General features: G+C 45.0%; 1 protein-coding gene across 10 annotated transcripts in view; it reads right to left on the reverse strand.

Annotated features, from left to right (window-relative positions):
• Positions 1-300: 300 nt before the first annotated feature.
• Positions 301-21,866, reverse strand: part of EMSY (EMSY, BRCA2 interacting transcriptional repressor) — a 36,391-nt gene continuing 14,825 nt past the window's right edge. For 2 of the 10 annotated variants that reach the window (XM_017836013.1, XM_017836008.1), the window contains 14 exons: positions 19,760-20,027; positions 18,315-18,569; positions 16,599-16,748; positions 14,695-14,868; positions 13,274-13,410; positions 11,586-11,759; positions 10,491-10,689; positions 9,085-9,249; positions 8,651-8,809; positions 6,923-6,982; positions 5,781-5,929; positions 3,807-4,370; positions 2,470-2,823; positions 301-885 (listed from right to left, as the gene is read on the reverse strand). In XM_017836013.1, the coding sequence (XP_017691502.1) occupies positions 691-885; positions 2,470-2,823; positions 3,807-4,370; positions 5,781-5,929; positions 6,923-6,982; positions 8,651-8,809; positions 9,085-9,249; positions 10,491-10,689; positions 11,586-11,759; positions 13,274-13,410; positions 14,695-14,868; positions 16,599-16,748; positions 18,315-18,569; positions 19,760-20,027 (3,003 nt within the window). In that variant the 3' untranslated portion in view covers positions 301-690. Of the gene's footprint in view, positions 886-2,469; positions 2,824-2,947; positions 3,274-3,806; positions 4,371-5,780; positions 5,930-6,922; positions 6,983-8,650; positions 8,810-9,084; positions 9,250-10,490; positions 10,690-11,585; positions 11,760-13,273; positions 13,411-14,694; positions 14,869-16,598; positions 16,749-18,314; positions 18,570-19,759; positions 20,028-21,866 lie in introns of those variants that run through there. The other 8 variants (XM_017836016.1, XM_017836011.1, XM_017836009.1 and 5 more) reach the window with 7 other exon arrangements.

The following is a 21,866-nucleotide window of genomic DNA, read 5'->3' on the forward strand; positions in this document are numbered from 1 at the left end:
CTTATGGCAAAAGAAATGCCTCATATACCATCGCCCTACTTCTTGTAAAGCGTGAAAACAAAATCCACCAGCAAATCCACTTTTCTGTCAGTTAGTGATTTTGCTTATTTCCAAACATTCACCAACAAGAATTTAAAAAAAATATATTTTTAGTCTTACGAAAAAAAAACCCCAAACCAAATCTTATCTCTAAGTGAGCAAGAAAGCTGACCAATTCCAAAATTCCAGCACTGTCAGAGACACTAGTCTTCTCTCACATGCTGTTTGAAAATACAAGCATTTATTAAATGTTTTCTCTCCTTTTTTTTGATGGTGTTTTTCTCAAGGAAAGGACCCGGCAAAGTGACGACCCCTTCTCCCTGGGAGCTGTTTCAGTATCTGGGGAAGGGCTTCCAGAGCTCGAGCTGCAGAGTTTGCTGCAGTGTGGTGTTTGAGCAGGAGTACATTCCACTGTCACAGCTTTACTGAATCTTGGGAACTACATCTTTTCTTCTCTTTTTTTTATTTTCTTTTGGAAACAGTTCTGAAGACGCAGCTTCTGCGACGCCGTCTTGTTAAAACACACCGATGCTCCGAGGGTCCAACGAACAACTCTAACGGGCAAAGTGCTCCAGGACATCACAACACGAGGGCATCTTGGATCCTCAGAATCCCAAGACATTCTAAAGTGCACTCCAGCGTCCCAGTTGCTCAGGATTGCTCAGCAGAGCTCCGGGAGGGGCTGGGCTCGGGGCCATCCTCGGGGCCACTGTCCCCATCCTGCTCCATCGCCGTCTCCTCGTCATCCAGGCGCTGACTGGTGAAGTTGTTGAGCTCCAGGAGCCCGCTGGGTTCCACCACCACGTTGGAGCTGGAGTGACAAGGGATGGAATAGTGAGGGATAGTCTGAAAGAAAGAAAACATCCAAGTTTAGCAAACGGTTTGGACAGGTAAAGGCGTCTGTGCGAGCACAGGCACTCGGGGAAAAAGGTTATTTGGTTTCCAAGGGCAGTTTTCCCCAGCTAAGGCTTCAAAGCATCCTTTCACTGGATTGTGAAAGGTAAAATTTGAATGATCTTCCTCTTCAGGCCCTGATCCTGGCCTTTGATCTTCCCTAAAGGTCTGTGACAGCATAACCAATGCCCATCCTCCACCGCTCCCCAAACCCAAAGCAGAGAGAATACTTTCTTCAGCCTTATCTTGTCCTTATCTTTTTCAGACAAGCCATTCTGATGTCCTGGGTTAGAGGAGACTCACAAGGATCACTGAGTCCAACTCCTGGCCCTGCACAGGACACCCCAAGAATCCTGTGTGAGCACTGTCCAGGTGCCCTGGGATGACTAACTCTGTTTTCTGTACTAAACTCAATACAAGCTCCAGCCCTGCTCAGGGCTGCAGCAGCACAGAGGCTCTGGAAACACCACAGCTGTTTATTTCTAACCTATTGTTATTATTTATATCTATTTATTTCTGTTTATACTTTCCCAGGTTCTAGAAGTGAAATCTACAACTTCATACAACTGAAATTCCGGGCAGTATTTGCCTTTTGAAAGAGCTCATTGGGTGCCACGTGGATAAACAGGACAGGTTCTCAAAACATACAGGTCTGAAGTAAAACAGAAATCTGCTTTTGCCTATTTAGGGAAAGGAGGACTATGATACAGTACAAAAACGATGATTTCTACCACAGAGAAGTTAGTCAGCCCCAGTGAAGATTTTACAAAGTAGCACGAAAAATTTGAGACCTCTGTACACAAATTGTTTCCCACATCAGCAGCATTTTCACTGTAACACAAATGATACACAATACAACCATTTCAATCCACCTCTCATTTGTGTGAGCATAGGCTGTGTCAGCTATTACTTATATCCATATTATACCACTCAGAAGAATTCTGTATTTTAGTTGACATTCAGACAACTTATTACAACATAAAACATCATATTTAAGACAGCAGAATCAATGAAAATATCAAGCATCAGTTAAGCAATAACTCAAGGCATATAGGCCGAAGATCAACAATCATTTAATCTCAGAAGTGGTAAGTCTGGTCATAAGTGAAGTTAAAAAGCTCCCTTTTGAATTCAGACCTTATTTGCTAAACTTTCCCAGTAAGTAAAACTCCACCATGCCATTTTTTGTACTAATTTTATACTCAGAGGTAACATTAATAGAAATTACAAAAGACTCTAGAACACAGTCCTGTACTAGGTGTCGAAGGCCACATTTTTACCCATCTCAAATGAAAGTACTTTGTAAAATGAGATGAGCTTGGTTGTTTTAACAGAAGGAGGAAGACACTGAGGATGCAGTGCTAGAGAAACTCCAATTTAAGAACAACGACACACTCTGAAGTAGCAATCCATTACAAGTGTAAGAGTAGAAAAAGAACCCAAACCCACTCAAACATCATCCCCTGGCTGCCACCCCATCAGCCACGAGTTTGCTCCGCTCAACCCTCTGCCTCATTGGCTCTGCCCTCCCCTTACCTGGACGACGACCTCCGAGGAGCTCTCTTCAGCTTTCTTCTGTGAGAGGTTCTGAATGTGCACGAACTGGTTTGTTGGGGGCACTCCCTGTGCCTCGGCGGGAGCGGCAGCAGGAGGGGCTGGGCTGGGCTCTGTCCGGGGCTGTGGCTGGGGGGTGGAGGTTGTTGCCGTCGTCCCTAGAGCAGCCACCCGAGGCACCTGGGGACAAGGTGACGACTCTGCTTCACTAGAGACTTTACTAGTGGACGTGGCCTGGTCTGGGGGATCCACTACCGTGTGCTCTATGTTTGCATCAGTGGGAGCTTCCACCACAGACACTCTCAAAATATCTGCTACTGCTGCCTCCGGGGGTGCCTGCATGGGAAACAGGGCTGGTAACCGGCAGTGCCAGCTGGGGCACCCCACTGCCACCTGCTACCTCTGCAACCACGGGAGCCTGGCACCCCCCGAGAGTTAGCTCTGTAACAGTGGATCCTTGCATTAGAGTTGGATGTTGCACCTGAAAATCAAATTTTTGTTGTGCATATCACAGTTAATCTTTTCTTATTGAAAACCTAACCAGTATTTCCGAGGACAGGGTGGCACGAACAACATACTTGCTGTTAGGAAGACAGTTGAAACTCAGTGTTTTAACAAAGGAACTAGAAATGATAGGGCGACAGTTAATTGAAGCCTGGGGAAAAGCAGCTTCTTAGGCTGCTAGGTAAGGATTGTAGCAGTATAACACCACAGCAGCCTCATTTTCCTTTGGGATTTACAGCCCCATGGGATGTCTGCTAAAGCCTCTAGTTTTCACATGTATTCCTGAAAGGGCCAAAAAAAAAAAAAAATTAAAATTGTACCTTTCTGGAGTTAGTTAAAATACATTTTTTTTTCCATGTTCCTCAGTCTTTACATTTTTCCCTCCCAAGGAAAATCAAATTACTCCTGTACATGAAAGCCATATAACTTCAGGAAGATGTAAACTACAAAGGAAGAGGAACAATGGAGAGCCTTAGGAGACTGCAGTCTTCACTTCCACAGAAATAAAAAGTGCTATGGGAATATGGAAATTAGTAACGTGTCACACCTACAAATTAAAAGAAAATAACGGGACGAACTCCATGCACCAGTGGTGGCTGAAATCAATAAGAACTGTCCAACAAAACACGTTTGTGAGCTCTATGGATCTTTCCCCTGTAACATGTGCTGCTCTTCCCTAGTGCCAACCTTCTGGCCATGGACACCAGCGGAACGAGGAGTTCTCGTGCCAGGACAAAACACTGCTACACAGCCCAGGGCTGGCTGGGTGGTTTTGCCTGACCAGCAGGACGTGCATGCTATCAATATTCCGTTACCTGGCTCGCTGGCTGCTTGTCTGAAGAGGCAGGGAGCTGCACTGGGCTCGGGGGGGGCTGGGGTTGCACGTAGATTTTTTGTGCCGTTGGTGCCTGCTGCAGTTTGGGCAGCTGCTGCGTGGTTTTTACTGCCAGCACCTGCACTACAGTTTGCTGTGGCTGTGCCACTAAGGTGGGGAGTTGCCTCTCTTTGGCCATCATGTGGTGGGGGGGGTGCTGTGCATCTGGTTTGCTCTGTGCTTGCTCCTGCTGCAGGGGGGTTAGCTTTTGATGCCTTATGGAAAGCTGGGGCATTTGCGGGAGTTTGTGCTGGATCTGGTCGGCCTGCAGGTGGATTGTCTGCTTCTGCTTGGTCTGGAAGCACTGCAGAGTTTTCACTTGCAGTTGAGTCTGTTCCAGCTGTGGCTGACTCAGTTTCTGCTGCTTTTGTGCCTGGGACTGTGTCAGGGCAGATCTGTAAAACAGGCCAGTCTGAGGATCTAAGGTGTCCATCTCTTCCACTTCTCCCTCCTCGGTCCCAAGTTGTTCACTGTGTTTCGTAAATGCAGTGTGACTGCTTAAGGCCTTAAGGAGAAGAAGTTAGAGCAAGTTAGTGAAGATGTAAGAATGCACAATCTAGAAATAGTTTTTGATGTTTCAAATGGAGTACTTTAACTTATTTTGCCATCACAGGCTCCCAATTCGTGCATACAAAGATACTATTACATGGAGATTCCACAATACATATGCAAGAAATAGCTAATTTTATCATGTTAAACTGTGGTACATCTCTAGGTGAGAACGTTAACTGCATCACTAATCTTCAGGGGGGTTTTGTACACCTCACTTGAGTCAGGCTGAGGTTCAAAGCCCCCCAGGGTTGCCTGGCAGGTGGACATGAAGCAGCAGGGAGTAGTAGGCAGCTGAACCAATAGCTCCATGTTCAAACCAGAGTCTCTCTGCACAATTTTTACTCTGCCTTTTGAAAGCCTAGTCATCTTATCCATGATTTCCTCTGCAGGTCCCCATAGGCCTACAGTCTACCTTGTTTCAGCAGAGATCCTCCCTTCTCCTTCCTTTCTCCAAACTGCAATTTTTCTTGGGTGTCACACAAACATCTGATTTTCTGAGGGATTTGAGGGAGTGAGCAACCTACACTCTACACTTTGAACACCACAGGATAAAGGTGGCCTCAGCAAGTAGGAAGCAGTCTCCTCCAACACCCATGGAAATCCACCCCGACAGGGGTTTGGAACCCCAACACAGAACTGTTCTGCAGCACAGCTGAAGTGCCCAGAGCTTAAAGCACTGCAGAGTTGAGCACGTCCTGACCAAAGGCAAAGGAGTGGCTTCAGTAAGACTTCACCACAAGCTGCAGTGTTTGTTTGAAGTGTTTGGGATCCTCATGGTACTGATCTAAATACCATCTGACTTCTGATTCAGAGAAGTTTGCCTTTTCACCAGCTGAAGCCCTCAGACGGCAGGGACAGTGTGTGCTCTGGGTACTGCCCAGGTTCTGCTCAGCCCTCCTCCCCTGCACTGCCACCATCAGCTGAAGAGTCCAGGCCCCTGCAACACAACCACCACCCTCACCACCAAAACACAGTCACAGAATGGTTTGGGCTAGGAGGGACCTTTAAACTCATCCCATTCCACCCCCTGCCATGGGCAGGGACACCTGCCACTAGCCCAGGCTGCTCCAAGCCCTGTCCAACCTGGCCTTGAACACTTCCAGGGATGGGGCAGCCACAGCTTCTCTGGGCAACCTGTGCCAGGGCCTCCCCACCCTTGTAGTAAAGAATTTCTTCCCACTATCTAATCTAAACCTGCCTTCCTTCAGGCCATCAAGGTAATCCTACAGTTACTAACTCGCCCGTACACCGAACATTTTTGGTGGCAGCAACACGACACATCGACCCAGAACAAGCCCCGGTCCTGTACAATTCACAGAGCCTGCTGCTGTGTACAGACTGCTGGGAAAAGAAAGGCTCCAACCTGCTGCATGATGTGGGTGATGGCGCCCGTGGAGGAGGCGGGGATGGATTTCACCACCACAGAGGTCTGCGTTGCCGTCTGCGACTGCGCCACGTGCTGCAGGAGGGTCCGCGGGGGCTGTGCCGGCGCCGGGGGCTGCCGATGGCTCACTGCAAGCAAAGAGGTCAGTGCCACTCCTCCAGAGCCTCCTCAGGGCTGCACCAGGCCACTCCAGCCTCAGCTGGCACTCCAGCCTCAGCTGGCAGCACGGAGGAGCGGGAAAGGTCCCTTTGCTCCGGCCTCGAGGGGCACAGCTACTCTGAGAAACCTCCTGGGGGGCTGCTTTGCTCTCTGTTTCCTGAGTCACCACGCTCGGTCCAAAGCTCCTCTGGCCTCCCTCTCCCAACACACCGACTCTGCTTATGCTGCATTGTCAGCTGGGTTCTTTGTACAGCACCAGCATAACATGCAGAGCACGAGTTAATTCTGGTTTTATGCTGGTAAAAGCACCTCCACAATTGACTGCAATTAAGAACAGCAAGCCTTGCTCACTGAATTTCTGCCACTGGGAAACTGCACAAAAGACCCTCCAGAGCACAGGCTAAATCTGGAAGATTAACACGTAGAAAATATTTGAAATTATGAAATTATGAAAATGAGCGAGGCTGATCCGACATGACCTTGTCACAGGTCTGTGTCACTTCTGAGAACAGATCCAGCATGAGTTACAGAGTTGTGGTGTGGGTCTGTAATTAAACAGGGGATCGACAGAAAAACTACATGCTGCTGAGAAAAAAACCCAAACAAACCATTCTATATTGCAGTCACTGATATGAATCCAAATCACTTTATACCTGTCCATATTAATAGGCAAATATTTGCTTTATATCTTAGTTACAAAATAGTTCATAACTGAAGGAGAAGAAGCAAAAAGTTGTAAATTCAGTTGTAGCATAACTTAAAATTAAAAAGTTTCTAGTGACCTTCCTGATTGTTAAAAGGAAGGTCATATTTTGAATTAATATGGCAATTTTCCTTTCTCACTCCAAGAAAGGAGATGGATTATATCAATACCGGCCTGCATGCTGTGCCAGATTCATCCTGGACACCTCCCAACAGTTCCTAAGCAATTGAAAACTTAATTTAAAAGTAAAGTTTCTAACCTATATGGTTGTGTAGATATTCTTCCGAATGTGAACCAATACAGTGTTGTCTTCCTGAGTCTGCAGACAGACAAGAAATGGTGACACTGAGACGTGTGAAGTGCTCCCTTCACCTCAGGAGGAAGCACACGCCGAATCCCAGCTCCCACAGGGACTGCAGTGTGCCTAATCCTGTGGTCCAGGGGCACGCAGGACACTTCACACCACACTACAGACTCTTTACTATCTTACTGCTGAATTTTTAGCAGAGAATACAGCTCTGTGGGTAAATCCAGAGAAGCACAAATTAAAAAAGAAGAAACACTCAATGACCTGCATTCCCTGGCAGTGTTCACAGAAACTGGGGGAAGGGACAAAAATCTAAGAGCAAAATAAACACTTTTGTGCTGCAGCAGAACCTGCTGCTCCTCTGCCCACAGCAGCCTGCAATCCTCTGGGAGATTCCCAGATTTCCAATCAATGTTTACAAAACTCCCAGTGTTTCAAACAGTGACATCTCCAGGAAGTTCTCAGCTTTTGTACTTTGCGTGGCTTCTAAGCTGCAGAAAAGGACAAAGACACTGACTGCAACTCCCCATCCTGCCTGCCAAAGGCCCTATTTTACATCAACTTGCACAGCAAGACCTGTCAAAAACTGGAACCTTGACCATGTGCTCAATGCACAACATCCGTGCCAGGGAAGGAAAAGTGCTCTCCAGTTAGCAGGCAGTTATTTGTTGTGCTTTGGAGTTTGTTTTAAGAGAGATCCGAGGGAGCAGGACTCAAACATTCAGAATCGTAGCAGATACAGTAAGTGTTATTTAGAAGAATAACAATAACATCCTCCCCAGCTCCAGTTTCACACAAATTTAGGCCGTACAAGGGATGGAAGCGAGGGGAGGAAGCACAGAGCAAAATATCAGATTAGACATTTAGCACTAAAACCACTGGAGTTAGATATGTACCTAAACAATTCAGTACAATTAAGTTTTATTTATTCCTCTATTCAATGTGGATTTTCAACACGCTTCTGCTTTCCTTCTCCAAAGAAAGCAGGGAGGGAGACCAACAGTGTGGACTTAGAGAAATTAAAATGGAAAACAGGCAATTTGATCCTCTCATGAAGTGGCTCACACCTAATGTTGGGGAGCATCAGAGAGACAAGGACTTACACAAAATGGATGTCCAGATAGGAGGAGTCAGGAGTTTAAAAAGTTAAGCACTGAATTCCAACCAGAATTTGAATTATTTAAAGTGCAAATTTATCAGTTTAAAGCTTTCTAGCAAATGAAGAAACTGGGGACCACATCAGCATGCTAAATGCACACCTGGCTTTAACTCAGGACTAAATGGGTTTTAACTCAATGTCTGACTCCTCTCAATATGTACAAAAAACAGGATACAGTTCCTGTAACTTCACCTTCCACTTTGTCCTTACTGGACATTTTCCTTTAAGACAAGTGGGACAGTCTGTCTTCTTCATCCAGGGACCAGAAAATCTATTCAACCGTGATGTCTTAAAGCAACAACCCTTTGTATCAGTTAGAAACATGTTCCCTTATGGCCCAGCAAAGCAGATACAATCTCTGTCCCCTCACAGGGTCTCAAGAATGGAAGACAAGACTCATTTCCTCTACAGAAAACTACAGTGAAAACACGAAATGAAACCTATTGTGAGAAAACTCCAAAATTAAGTCCCCAGACTTCAACTGCAAACCCCCCATCACACTGCCTTAGACACACACTTACCAGTTGTGATATATTCAGCCACTAATTCTGACTCTACAACAGCAATTGAAGGACTTTCTGGGGAATGCCTCTTTTCTTGAGTCATCTGGATTGGGACAGCCATCTGGCTCAGGTCAATGGTGGGCTGCCTTGGCTTCGAGTCCAACTTCTCCTTCACTGCTTCAGCAGAAAAACATTAAGTCAGCCTCTAACACATAAACCTCCATAATAAAACAAACCTCCAATGTAAATGCACCAGTTTAATTAAACAGATCACGAACACCAGAGAACAGATGCACCAAATACATGCAAACAAACTCTGATACAGGATAAGAAGAAAGGAATCAAGCTGATTCAAGAGAGGTGCTTTTCAATTACAAAACTTATTACAAAGGGCTGCTTAAGCAAAAAATAACCTTTGAAGTTATCCTAGACAATCTCATGGGTTTTCAGACCTGTTGTCTGCTGAAGTTCCAGCAAAGCTTTTATTGTGGAAGTAGCTGACTGAGATTCACTGGATACATCCTGGTAAATTATTGTAGGGCTTGTGTCCACAGCAATTTCATGTTCTGACCAGTCTTGACTTCTTGAAGCAATCACATGGACCACAGGCTGAGAATCTGTTTGTTAAAGAACAAAGGCACATCACAGAGTCATGGAATGGTTTGGGTTGGGAGGGACCTTAAACCTCATCCAGTGCCACCCCCTTCCATGGGCAGGGACACCTTCCACCAGCTCAGGTTTCTCCAGGACCTGTCCAACCTGGCCTTGGACACTTCCAGGGATGGGGCAGCCACAGCTTCTCTGGGCAACCTGTGCCAGAACCATTTTGGGCTGGAGGTCTCCTGTCTGACTTCTTGCTTTAAAGCAGTTTAAAATTATACTAAGTTATTCATTAGAATTTTGCCCCCTGCCAAGGATGCACACTCTGATTCTGCCACACTAGTTTCTATTACAATTGACTCTTGAAGTAAAACACTGCTGATGTTATGAACGATTTCCAGAAAAAAAATCCTGTACCTTAGTTTTTTTTCAAAAGACTTTGTTCCAAAAATCAAAGTTCAGAAGGTTTCTTTTCTTTGTATGTTGAATTTGCCTTGGATTGAACTAGTTTTTTTCACAAGGTTTTAGCAGTTCAGGTGATCAACATGCATTCAGCATTCTGAATTAATGGCTCCTAAATTTTGATAAGTTGTTTATATCTTCAAAACTTCTTAAAATTCACTTAAAATGGCAGTATAGACCAACAGTCACAGAATTATACAGAAGAGGTCCAAAGGATTCTCTGAGACATTTGCTTTTATTTGCTGCAGTGACACATCCTCTGGTCACTTCCAACCAGAGGCTGGGTGCTGTTTATGCCCTATTATTTATGCTCCTCTTCCACACACAGAGCTGCACCTGTGCCATGGCTTGAAGCCAGGGCAGCATTCCCATCGGGACTGCATGTCTGATCCATGTCCTGGTGCACATGCATGTGCATTTATAAAAGGACCAGACTCTGTGCTGTCCCGTGGCAGCTGTCAGTCATGCAGCAGAGATGCTGTCACACAGGGAAAACCAGAACTGCCAAAATAACCCCAAAACCTGCTACACTGCCTGTCCCCTGGCAGACCCCCAGACACAGGGAACAGGGGGCCTTGTGTGACAAGCTGGAGCCCAGCAAGGAATTGCTGTGTCCACTTTTCAGGAGAAATGCCAGTGCACAGGAAGCAGCTCAGAAGAAAGATAAACAAAAAAATAAGGGCACAACGGCATTTTGGTGTAACAGGCTGGGTGAAAACCTGTGCTGGTAGGAGACACAGAGTTATGTGACTCCTTGGGGACAGTCCCCTCGGGGTTTTCTGTGACACCAACACACCTTGAGAGCTCTGGGAGGACTCTGTGGACGAGGAGCTGCTGTCGGTGTAGGTCTGTGGTTCCTCCTTCACCTCTGGCAGAGCTGGGGTTCCTGTCTCTGCCACCCTGGATGCCTGCTGCAACGTCTCAGTCACCAGCTGCCTGGTCTGCTCGCTCACCACCGTGGCCTGGAACGTCACTGGCTTTGGTTTGATCAGGACCTGATCACACAGATACATTTGTGTACAGTCAGAGCACTCGAGAAGAGGGGTCTGAGCAATCAGAGCACAGGGTGCCACCAACAGACCTGGCTGCACCACCTACATAACATCCACATTACTCACAAATCTACCTCTAAATTCAGCAACTGATTATTAAACCACAAAGCCCAAGTAAATGGCAATGCACAAGAATGCACTTCTCACTCGGTAATTTGAAGTCTTAACAAAATAAACCACTAAAGAGTCATTTTTCAGGACTAGATACTACTCTGGTGTGGTAAGAGAAAGCTGTGCAAGTGAGCTGGGACATGCACTGCACTGGGAAGGACAAGCACCTCCACAGGAAATCCAGTCCTGAACTATCAGGCACACAACACGTTATATCTGATAAAAGTTTAATTCTTTTAAACACTAAGTGCAGCCAGAGAAAAAGCTGAAACTGAAAGCACCCAGAAATGAGCCTGACTCTGTGTATTCAGCCCCATCAACCACACAAGGTTGCAGGGACAACCTGAACAGACACTGAGCAGAAAATAAACTTCAATAAAACCTCAGATTTAATGGATGACCTATGTCCAGACTGTGCATCTTTACTTCCCAGGATCTAACCATTATCTGTCAGACTTAAAGAGGCACCGAGAGCCATGACCAGGCAGTTTCAGCTCTGGAACAGGCTTAGCAAATCCTTTTGGTTTGCTCAGGCCTCCAGAAAGAGCCAACAAATGCAAACGCTGCTCGAGAACTCAGAATCAAGGCCACCTCGTTCCACCACTGAGTCTCATTCCCCACAGACATGTATTAATCCTGCAACAAATGAGGCAACACAGTGAAAAATGATTTACTTCCCATTAAAATGGAGGGGTACATTCCAAGACAGAAATGGGTCCTCACTGTACCTGCGTTTTCCCTTGCTGCCCATAAACAATTTTAGTTGGGATGATTTTGGTGGCTGGCTGGACCGTGGACCCTATTCCTTTGGGCTGTGTAACAATCATTTTTGTGATGGGTCTTGTGGCAGTGATGATAGCAGGTTTTGCTCCTGCTGGCACTGCCTGAATAGTTTTCTCCCCCTGTAGAGAAGCCAAAGTTTACAGGTTAACTTTATGAAACTGTTCAGTGAGACCCACTTCTCTAAAAAAAAAAATACAGTTATAGATGAGTGTGTGTACCATGAAATAAACTTGCTGCTGCAACTAGACTTACTTGAGACAAAATACAGCAGAAGACCAAGAACAAAAGAACCTACAGCTTTGAACGGAAAAAGCTACCAAAACCCCTTCTCCATTACTTTACCTTCTGAACAGCTCTGAAGGGGTGAATAAAAAGGAGTAACTAAAAGACACTGAGAAGTTTTTTTGAAGTTGCTTCAAAGAGTTTACGTGAGCTGGAACTTTCCTCAAATCTTTCACAAATGTTTTTGAAAACCTCTAATTTCTATTAACACTGACTGTGGGGAGACATCTACAAAACTTGAACTGAGATTCTAAAAGGGAATTATTTAAATATAGATTTTTGTATTATCCTCAGGGCCAAGACATTAATTACACATGGACTTCTTTTAAACAAAGTTCACTTCATCAACAAATGCAGATTCACAGCTGTGCCACAGGAATCATCTGACTATGGAATAGTGCTGACATATGAACAGACTCCTGATAGCTTAAGAGCAAAGACACTGAACGTGCTTTTTTTAAGCTCTGCAGAGTAACAAACCAAATGAGTAACAACATTAGTTGCCAGTTCTCCTAATATTCCTACCAATATCCACCAAATAGGAGGAAATCCCAAAAAACATACTTGTTTCAGAAATATCCTCCCATACTCCTAGTTCCTATTGTGTAACAAAATAAGATTTCCACTTGTCTGAAAATACATCTTGAATTCTGAAAATCAGGAAAGTTCAAAATTTAAAAAAAAAAAATAAATCCTAAAAGGTTTAGAAAAAAACCTCTGTAGTTCTGCTACTAAGCAGCCTTTAAAATGTTACATTAAATGCATTAAATCTCACAGTTCAATGTAGGAACATTCATTATTTTCATTTACTAGTACTTAGAGGTGAACTCAGGTGATGCTGGAAACTGGATTTTACTCTTAGTACACGTGTCAGGTTATCCAAAAAATAATTCAGGACAGTACAATGCTCAGGTACAGGATGGTACAGTGTCACACACCACATACACTGAAAGGGGGTTCCCCTGCTGGGAAGGCACAATTTATTTCTGCCTCTTTAATATAAACAGTTGGGGATGCAAGTTTATAACCCAGGACTCTGGTCCTCACTAGAGCACAAACAGGGGAAGATTCCAGTAATGTTCATCTACTTCATCACTTCAGCATCACAAAGGGAAAAAAAGGCGAGTTCAAAAATTTCTATTTTCCTTTAACTCTGAAAACATTCCCAGCTGGCTTTAAGCACAGAATCCCACCCTGTGGCCCACAGTGGCCTCCCAAACAGCCCTGACACCCAGGCCTGCTGGGTCTGTTAAGGAGCTCATGCAGTGGGCTTTCCAGAGAGCCCTGGGCAGCAGGGATGCAGCAGCACACACGGCTCACCTGGCTCAGGGGCAGCCAGAGCCTCACTTACCCCCGCGTTCAGCAGCGTCGTCACAACGTTCTTGCCTGGAAGCCCTTGGATTGTAGTTCCTTTCCCAGTAGTCTTTTGCACAACAATCACATTGGGTTTGGATGTCATTGGAATGGTGGTGATTTTGGTTGTGGTTCCTAAATTTTTGCGGGAAAAGAAACAGTGTGCAGGTTATCCCATTTTGTGTATTCCCCTTCACTGTGGAAGTCAGGGAGCTACAGAGGAATCACTGTATTTAAACCTGACAAGCACAAGAAGCCAGCCTCATCTGGAATGGGAATCCTTATTATCCTCATCAGGATCAGTCACAGCTTTCCCCACATTAGCTGGTGCTCAGGAGAATGATACTTGCACTTGTGTATAAATTCACTAGTAGACCTAGAAATCATCTTAACAACTCATCATACCCACAACAGGCTAAAAAAAAGTCACTTGCTCCCAAAGAACTGCTGCAGCATCCCTATATATGATTTTGTAGAAATCAAGACCTGAAAAAACTGAGGTACCTCTGCCAGATTCCAGCTCACAGTGGGTTTCCTGGATAGCTTGTGCAGCACTTTCCAGGGACTGGAGCTGGCAGGGGCCAGGTCAGGTCTTTGCTAAGCAAAGCTAAAGTCCAAAACATATGCTAAGAAATTGTTACTGGTATAAGTGTGCTTGGACCTGGTCCTAAAGAAACCCTATCTTTAGAGGCTGGAGAGTCCCAGAATGGTCTGGGTTGGAAGGGAACCTTTAAGATCATCCAGTTCCACCCCCTGCCATGGGCAGGGACACCTTCCACTAGCCCAGGTTGCTCCAAGCCCTGTCCAACCTGGCCTTGGACACTTCCAGATGTGGGGCAGCCACAGCTGCTCTGGGCACCCTGTGCCAGCCTGGAACTGGCAGAGAACCCAGGCTGGTCAGCAGACTAACAAAAATAAGCAGCAGGGTCTGCACGAAGCTGGGAGGAAAAGCTTAAGTTAGAACGTGGGCTGAAGGAAGGACAGGCTGACACTGATAAAATACCAAATAAGGTGGAGACTGCACAGCTGAACTTAACATATACAGTTCATTTTTATTCTGGTTCTTTGGACACGCAGCAGAACAGAGAAGGGCAGCATCAAGATTATAAAATGCCTTAAACTGGGGCCAATGGTGTTTTCTAACCTTTCTGCCCACTGTACAGCACAGCAGTCCCACCCCACATTTCCCTGTTCCTCCCAGGCTTCCCTCACAAACATAAGAACTGCTGCCATCCTTGAGAACACTTCACCTTCACAACTTCTACCTATTCCTTTCCTCTTCATGCTCAGCTATTTTTCTTCTGAATTCTCCAGTAAAGTTCCTAGCAATGATTTCAGCACGGAACCCACCGGACAACCAGAGCAGGCCTAAAGTTATTTCTGCAGTAAGTCTTAATATCAAGGTACTCGTATGCCTACCAGAGACAATGTTACTGCTGATAATCTTCCCTCCCAGAGTGGCCAGGGACTTTGGGACCACGGTGATGATGCTGCCACTGGTGGTTTTGACGTAGGTGGCAGCCCCTGGCGTGCCAGCCATGCGAGCCCCCAGGGACGGGCTCACGGTGGGCCGGGTGTACGTCGCTGGAGTGCCTGTTGGAAAGAGAGAAGGGGAAAGTTCGCTGTTAGAACACGATCCTCTGCCAGCCATTTGTGGAAAAATAAGTTAGTTTAGGGAAAAAAAACCCAACAAAACCATCAGATTTGTTCAGAGAGATCCCACACTGCGGCCTGTTGCCACCCTTCGCGATTCTTTAGTAGCTTTTTTATACCAACTTTAAATTAACATCCCAGTCTTCTGAAGTATTTTAACAAATGTTCCACGACTGCCTTATTTTAATTCATGTCCTTGTGCCTAAGGCTGTAATTCTCAATAGATGTCTGGATTCTGCCAGTGTTTTTGCCTTGTGCTCCCTTAGAAGCCCAAGAGTCAGGCACCTGATTGCACTTCTAAAACTCATCCCTCCCTATCAAGAAAGACACTCCTCTTACAGGACAGACTGTTTACAAAGAGCACCAATGACTGCTCTAAATAACACTCTTAGAGAAAAACAAAATTTACCATGATGATGCGATTCTATGCACTTAGCACACAGCAGCACAAAAGAAACCTAACACGCTAAAAATGCCGTTTTTTCAGAAACAGTCCTTTTCTGGATGGAAACACAACAGAGTCCACATAAGAAACTTGCTCAAAAATCGTAAGTCAGCAGCTCCACAAACACTGCAATTCCATTCTGCTTGTACTGCTGCAGATAGCACACTTAACGGGTAAAGATCACAGAGCAAAACAGTTTGTTATAGCGAGAAAGACGTGTGCACAATACATGTTTTACCAACTAAATAAACTGCAAAACTGCTATTTTTTTAAAATGAATTCAAGAATGTACCTGTGAGGTACCTGAAAAGCCATAAAAAGAACACGAACCCCTAGTTTATGCTAAGGACAAGAGGAGATGGCCTCAAGTTGCACCAGGGGAGGTTCAGGTTCAGGTTGGATGCTACGAAAAAACTGCTCGTGGAAAGGGTGGTCAGGCATTGGAACAGGCTGCCCAGGGAAGTGCTGGAATCCCCACCCCTGGGAGTGCTCCAAAGGCATGTGGATGTGGCCCTTGGGACAGGGTTTAATGGGAACATGGTGGTGTTGGGTCAGTGGTCGGACTTGGTAATCTCAGAGGGCTTTTCCAACCTTAACATTTCTATTACTGGAATATTCCCAACCCATGCTAAAAAAAAACCAGGAAATAAGTTTTCTGAAAACCAGGATAAACTGCCTTTCAAGTTTTCCTCATGCAAGTTTACAATCTGAACAGCCTGCATTATTTCTGATCTTTAATCAATCACAAACACAAATACAATTAGATGCCCAGAAAAACACTGGGAGTTGAAATGTCAATTTACTGGCCTTTCTATAAATTCACTGCAGGACTGTGAGCAAGTCACCTGTTTTTTAAAGCCCATATATGTAAAACAGGAATGATGCTGACCTGTCTGCTGGAGTTAAATCAATGTAAATTTTGGAATATAACGTGCTACAGAAGTGCAAAGTATCTGCAGAAGCTGAAAGAAAACTTCCTTTAAAAAACCCCAGTGGGGAAGGAACAATGATATTTTTGTGTAGCAATTCAAAGATCACAAGAGGAGTAAAAGAGCCCTCAGTGCACAAATCCTGACGTAGAATAAATAACAGCAGGAGTGTGAATGTGCTGTTGTGCTTTCCTGCTCAGGAGAGAGAAGTGGGGGTTTTTAACCCTACTGAGCCATGCCTGGTCACCTGGATGCCTGGGTTTACCCTCCCTTCCCTTCTCAGAGCCAGAACTTACCAGTGGGAGTAGTGCCCAGTTTAGTTGTCATGATAGTCCCATTACTGCTAACCACCATAATGGGTGAATTGCTACTGCTGGGCAAGGTCGCTGTAACTGGTTTGGGAAGGATTTTACTGGGCTGCACCTGCTGAGTGATTATTTTAACACCTAGGAAAGGAGAAAGTCACTGTTAAAATACAGGCACGATAAGTTACTCTCTGAAATGCTTTCTCAGACCAAGGCCCAGCGGGCAAGTAGCCCCACAAGGCTTCAGTTCTGAGCCCATGTATTCTTGATCCTGAAAAAGAATGATTTCATTTCTGGGGGCTGGGTTTTCTTTGCTTGGGTTTGGGGTTTTTTTGTTTGTTTTGCAAACACCAAGGCAGCCATCATCTTTGCCTTTCAAGTGCCTGTTTCAATTCCTAGCTACTCCCACTGAGGCATAGGATTCCATACCATCATTGCTTTGCTTGATGTAATTTTTAAACTTTTCCTGGTCCACGATTCAAAAAGAAGAATGTTTCCCAGGAGCCAACAGGTTGCAGTCAAGACTGAATTGGTTCATATATAATGAACCATCTAAAAGTGAAGTAATTCTTCAACAATTTAGTCTGTAAATCCTAATGGGTCTTAATTAGTCTAGACAAACTTTGCCACCCTGAACAAATTAAAAAAAAGCCTTTTGCACAAGGAGCATCAGTGACTGTAAGGAAGCAACTGTGACACTGGCTAGGGAAGGTTATTTTAAGTAAACTGTTCTCTTTCCTCTTGATTTATTGGTTACCTTGAAGCCAAAAGGAACCGGGCTTAAAAAATGGTATTTCTAAAGAAACTTTTAACTAAAAAGCACACTGAGCCTAAACCCATGGGAGAAGACAAGGAGTGAAGCTCTTATTGATCAAATATTGTTCAGTGATGGGAGGATGGAAGCCTTTTATCTGCCTTCATTAGCAGCTATTTTTTCCTCAAGCAATGGTCCTAGAATCCTTAAGGAAGTTTTATCAAAGGACAGAAGTAGCTCTGTTTATTTTTTCCTTCTATGGTCTATATTAATTCTTGGATCTAAACAGTATGACTATAAAATGGTAATTTTACTGACATGATCAATACAAAATACTAATTTTATGTTAATATGTATATAAAAATACTTTGCACTTTTATAGCATTTCTTCCTTTAGAAGTGGGTAACTTTGCAAGCATTACTTCTTACTGAGATAAGAACTGTATGCCACTGCAGAGAAAAGCCAAGGAAGAAAGATTACATGACTTGCCCAAAGTCAGCTGAATGAATCAGTGTTACAAAAAGGATCCAGTCCAACTTCCAGATCTAATTGTATTTGTTTTGACAAGTACCTCAAAAGTAGGGTTTGATTTCTGGACCAAAGAAAAGAATTAAAACATGGATTAACTTCTTTTTCCAGTTGATACAGTTGAACAGCTCCTGGATCTTCAGCAAACTGGTCTCTTCCAGGCTGCCAATCACATTACTTTTGAAGTCATTTACATACCTCTCAACCCCTAGAGACAAAACATGGTCTGTAACACCTGAACCAAACAAGGAGAATGAAAGAACCGAATTCTTCAGTGACCGTTGGCTGCACACATGCAAACATCTCCTCCTGCCCAGGTCAGAGCCCAGCGCTGCGCTCAGAGATCATCCAGCTCCCCGTGCACAGCGTGGGCAGGACCCGCGGCCACAGCTCACCGACACGACCCCAGAGCAGCCCCCACTACCTGATTCCTGCTTGATCTGAATGGTGGGCTTGATGCCGGGGGGCAGCTGGGCCTGCTGGGGCTGCTGCTGGGCCCCCGAGGAGGGCACCAGCTGCTGCTGCTGCTGCTGGGCCGGCGGGACCTGGTGCAGCTGCTGCTTGGGAGGCTGCGGGTGCTGCTTGGGGAACTGCGCCAGGAGCTGCGAGGGGCTGCCCACCAGAGCCTTCGGGGAGGGCAGCCGGGTGGAGGCCACCTTGATGGCTGATGTGGACACACCTGCGGGAGAGCAGACGGGGCAGAGTGAGCAGTGCATCGCCAAAGACAGACACTGCCACCCCCAGAATAACTGTGTGTTCCAACTGGCTTTGCTGCTGGAAAAGGCACGGGGATCTGCGAGGGAACAAAGCTCCCACGTGGCAGAACCGCTCCGTCAGGAGGCAAGGGAGTTTAACTTTCTTTACATTGGGAGGGATTATCAGTTTATGTCCCAAAATGTTTCACCAGCATCTTCTGCACTGACACTGACAGCTGGAAAAAAACTGTTACAGAGATGCTCCACCTACTGTATTTTAGAATTAAAGTCTCTTCCACAAGCAAACCCAACTAAAAATCAATGGTTTCAACAGTCTGCTGTAAGCCCTTCTGCTCTGTGGATTAGTATCTGATTATATTAATAGAAGCAATATGGAAGGAAAATACCTCCTCAGCCTTGATATGGTTACCCAGTTTTGTAGTGTGGAACAAGAATGGAAAACACGAGCCAGGAAAAACTGTGATGTGACACTTGTCACTGTCAGGTGGGGGGTTTTTAAGTGCTGCTCATTAAGATCCCTTCATTCACTCCCAGCTTCCCTTTCAAAGGTTAGCTGGTGGCTGTGAAGCTGAACAGTCCAGCTGGCACACACAGCTGCAACTTGAAATCAGAAACCTGGAAATTTTAATCAGGCCCACTCAGGCCTTAATTATAAAGGACTTTAGAACTGACGTGCTGATAAAATACACAGATAACGAGATGTAAACGCTTCTCTACCTTTCATAATTGTCATCTGGGCGTGTTAAACTCAAGTTGTATTTCTTTGATGTTAACTTTGCATGTTTTTGTAAACCAGGCTTTTACGAGAAGCAATCACCTTCAAATATTGGAAACATCCACTTCCATGCAGCAGGTGGAGTTCTCAAAGCCAGTCATTTGGAGGCTACAGCGTTTTAATGATCAAAAACTATGTCACACCGCCCCACCACGTTCTCCCTGAAAAGAGGATCTGCACACTAACTGTCGAAGTAAAGAGGAAAAAGAGTTCAGCAAGAACTTTTGTGGAGTCTCTTGGCTTAGTTCCATCAGCAGACTCCTCTCCCATCTCCTGTGCTTTACCCATCACACACCAGGTGACACTGCCCGAAGCGTCCTTCTCCAAAGCGCAATCCCTCAGGTAAGACCCCCTGGAAAGGCAGAGTCAGGGCCATACCTTGTGCCACGGTGGACATGACCACGGAGGGCGTGGAGGACACGACAGCAGTGACAGCAATGGTGCTGGCAGTGCAGGGGGCAGCGGGGCAGCTGCTGCTGCTGCTGCCCACCGAGGGCTGGGCCGCCGTGATCACCACCGGCGGCTTCTGCGTCGTCGAGGCGATCACCGACGTGGGGACCAGCTTGGTGACTGCTGCATAGTTGTGGGACTTGGACAGGATGTTGGGTACGAAAGTTGAGCTTGGAGAGGTGGTTACTATTATCACCTGAAAGAAGAAAGAAAAAAGAACAACAGGAAATTCATTTGTCCTTCGCACGCGTTTAGGAGCATTAAGATTGCAGTTATGGGCCCGCCTGTGTATTTAGTTTTAGAGATACGTGATTATTAAGAGCATTTAAGAGTGTCATAATCACATTTGCTGGCAACAGAAAGTTTCAATTATTTTAAAGAAGTGGTGGTAAACATTTCCTCAAAATTAGAAGGATTTTTTTCTAAGGAAAACCATTACTGTGCAATTAAAATAGCATTATCTCATGTCTGAAGGCAAACAGACAGAAACGAACTGCTTGACTTCATTATACTGAGCCAGGAAGCCTGAAGCCCATTTTCAGTGGAACTGAATGGAGGTTCAGCAAGATTCAAGCACCATTCTCCCAAACCTTGCACAAATAGCAAGAAATGGCAATGAGAGAGAATAGGTGATGGGGTTTTTCTCCTTAACAATTAACAAGCACTTGCTGAGCCAGTAATGGGAAATATTTTTGACCCACAAGGCTGTAAACAATATTTCATCAGTGCAAGAAAAATGGTTGAGGTTTGAAACATTTTCTGCTCTAATTAGTGCTCTCAGGAACTAGAAATTCTTCCTTATATGCCTGAAAACCATTTGTTTGAAGAAAATAAACATCACCCCAGTGCAAGTTACAATTACAACTCTATGAATCTGATCTGACATAGAAAACCAGAGAATTCACGACAAGATTGGAAGAGGTCTGTCCTTAAGCAGCTGACCTAGGAAACTAAGCCTTTATTATTATTTATTATTGACTATGGGGACAGTTTACATAAAGAAAACTTTTATTCCACTTATATGTACCTTCTTGTACTTACACAGTTAAAATAGAAAAAAAGCACAGAAATACAACATATCTTCAGTTTACCATGCAAGAGTATTGAGAAATTATTTTAATAATGCAATTGTTCCAATAAAAATTTAGTTTATTAAAACCTTGAAAATATCAACTTATTAATGATTCCATGTAACAAGAGCAGACAGAACAAAACAGTACAGGAGGAGCAAAGAAACCTGGGTCAGCTCACACACAAAGCCTTACACTGCTACCCAGGGACTACTGAAACCTCGCCTGATAAAGAAATAATATGATAATGGCAGCAAAAATACACTTAAGCAAAAGATTGAGCAGTTTATAATTTGTTTAAAGAAAAACGGAGGACAAAAATAAAAGGCAATAACCACGTGGGTGGAGTAAGAGCAGCAAATTTCCCCACGTGGCTATGGCTGCCTCTGCCTCTCCTTTTGCCCCAGGCCTCAGTTTTATGGTCTCTGCTCCTCAGCTCAGCCTTTCATGTCCTGATCTGAGGAAACCCAAAACCTCACTGTCCCCTGGAGCAGGCTGCCCACACCTGAGCAGTGCCTGCACCTTCCAGGGAGAACATTTCTTTGCATCAGTCTTAATCTCGCCTTCTGCCCAACCTGGATTTAATTAAAACCCCCTTCTCAAACTGCTCTTAGGCCACAACCACGCAGAGGAGCTGAACGTGGCACAGCTTGGTTCTGGTGGGAGAACTGCAGGGGAAAATGTGGCTCTGGAGCTTTACCTGTTCCCTACACTGCCAGTTAATACCAGAAACACCTCCCAGGTGTCTGACTCAGGGTCAGCTCCATTCCACCCAGGGTAACTAACTCAGGAATACAGTCAAAGGACACCCTGCAGTTACAAAAGGCAGGTCAGTGTGAATATAAACCACAGTGCAACAGGGCAAGTTCAGCATCTCTCCTGAGTACAGACACATAGAATGAATCTGGGCACAATCAAAGTCCTGAAGACCATTTTCTTCCTTCAGGGACAGAGAAAAACCACCA

Source organism: Lepidothrix coronata, unplaced genomic scaffold (assembly GCF_001604755.1).
Source record: "Lepidothrix coronata isolate B3197 unplaced genomic scaffold, Lepidothrix_coronata-1.0 Scaffold268, whole genome shotgun sequence".
Lineage (NCBI taxonomy): Eukaryota > Metazoa > Chordata > Aves > Passeriformes > Pipridae > Lepidothrix > Lepidothrix coronata.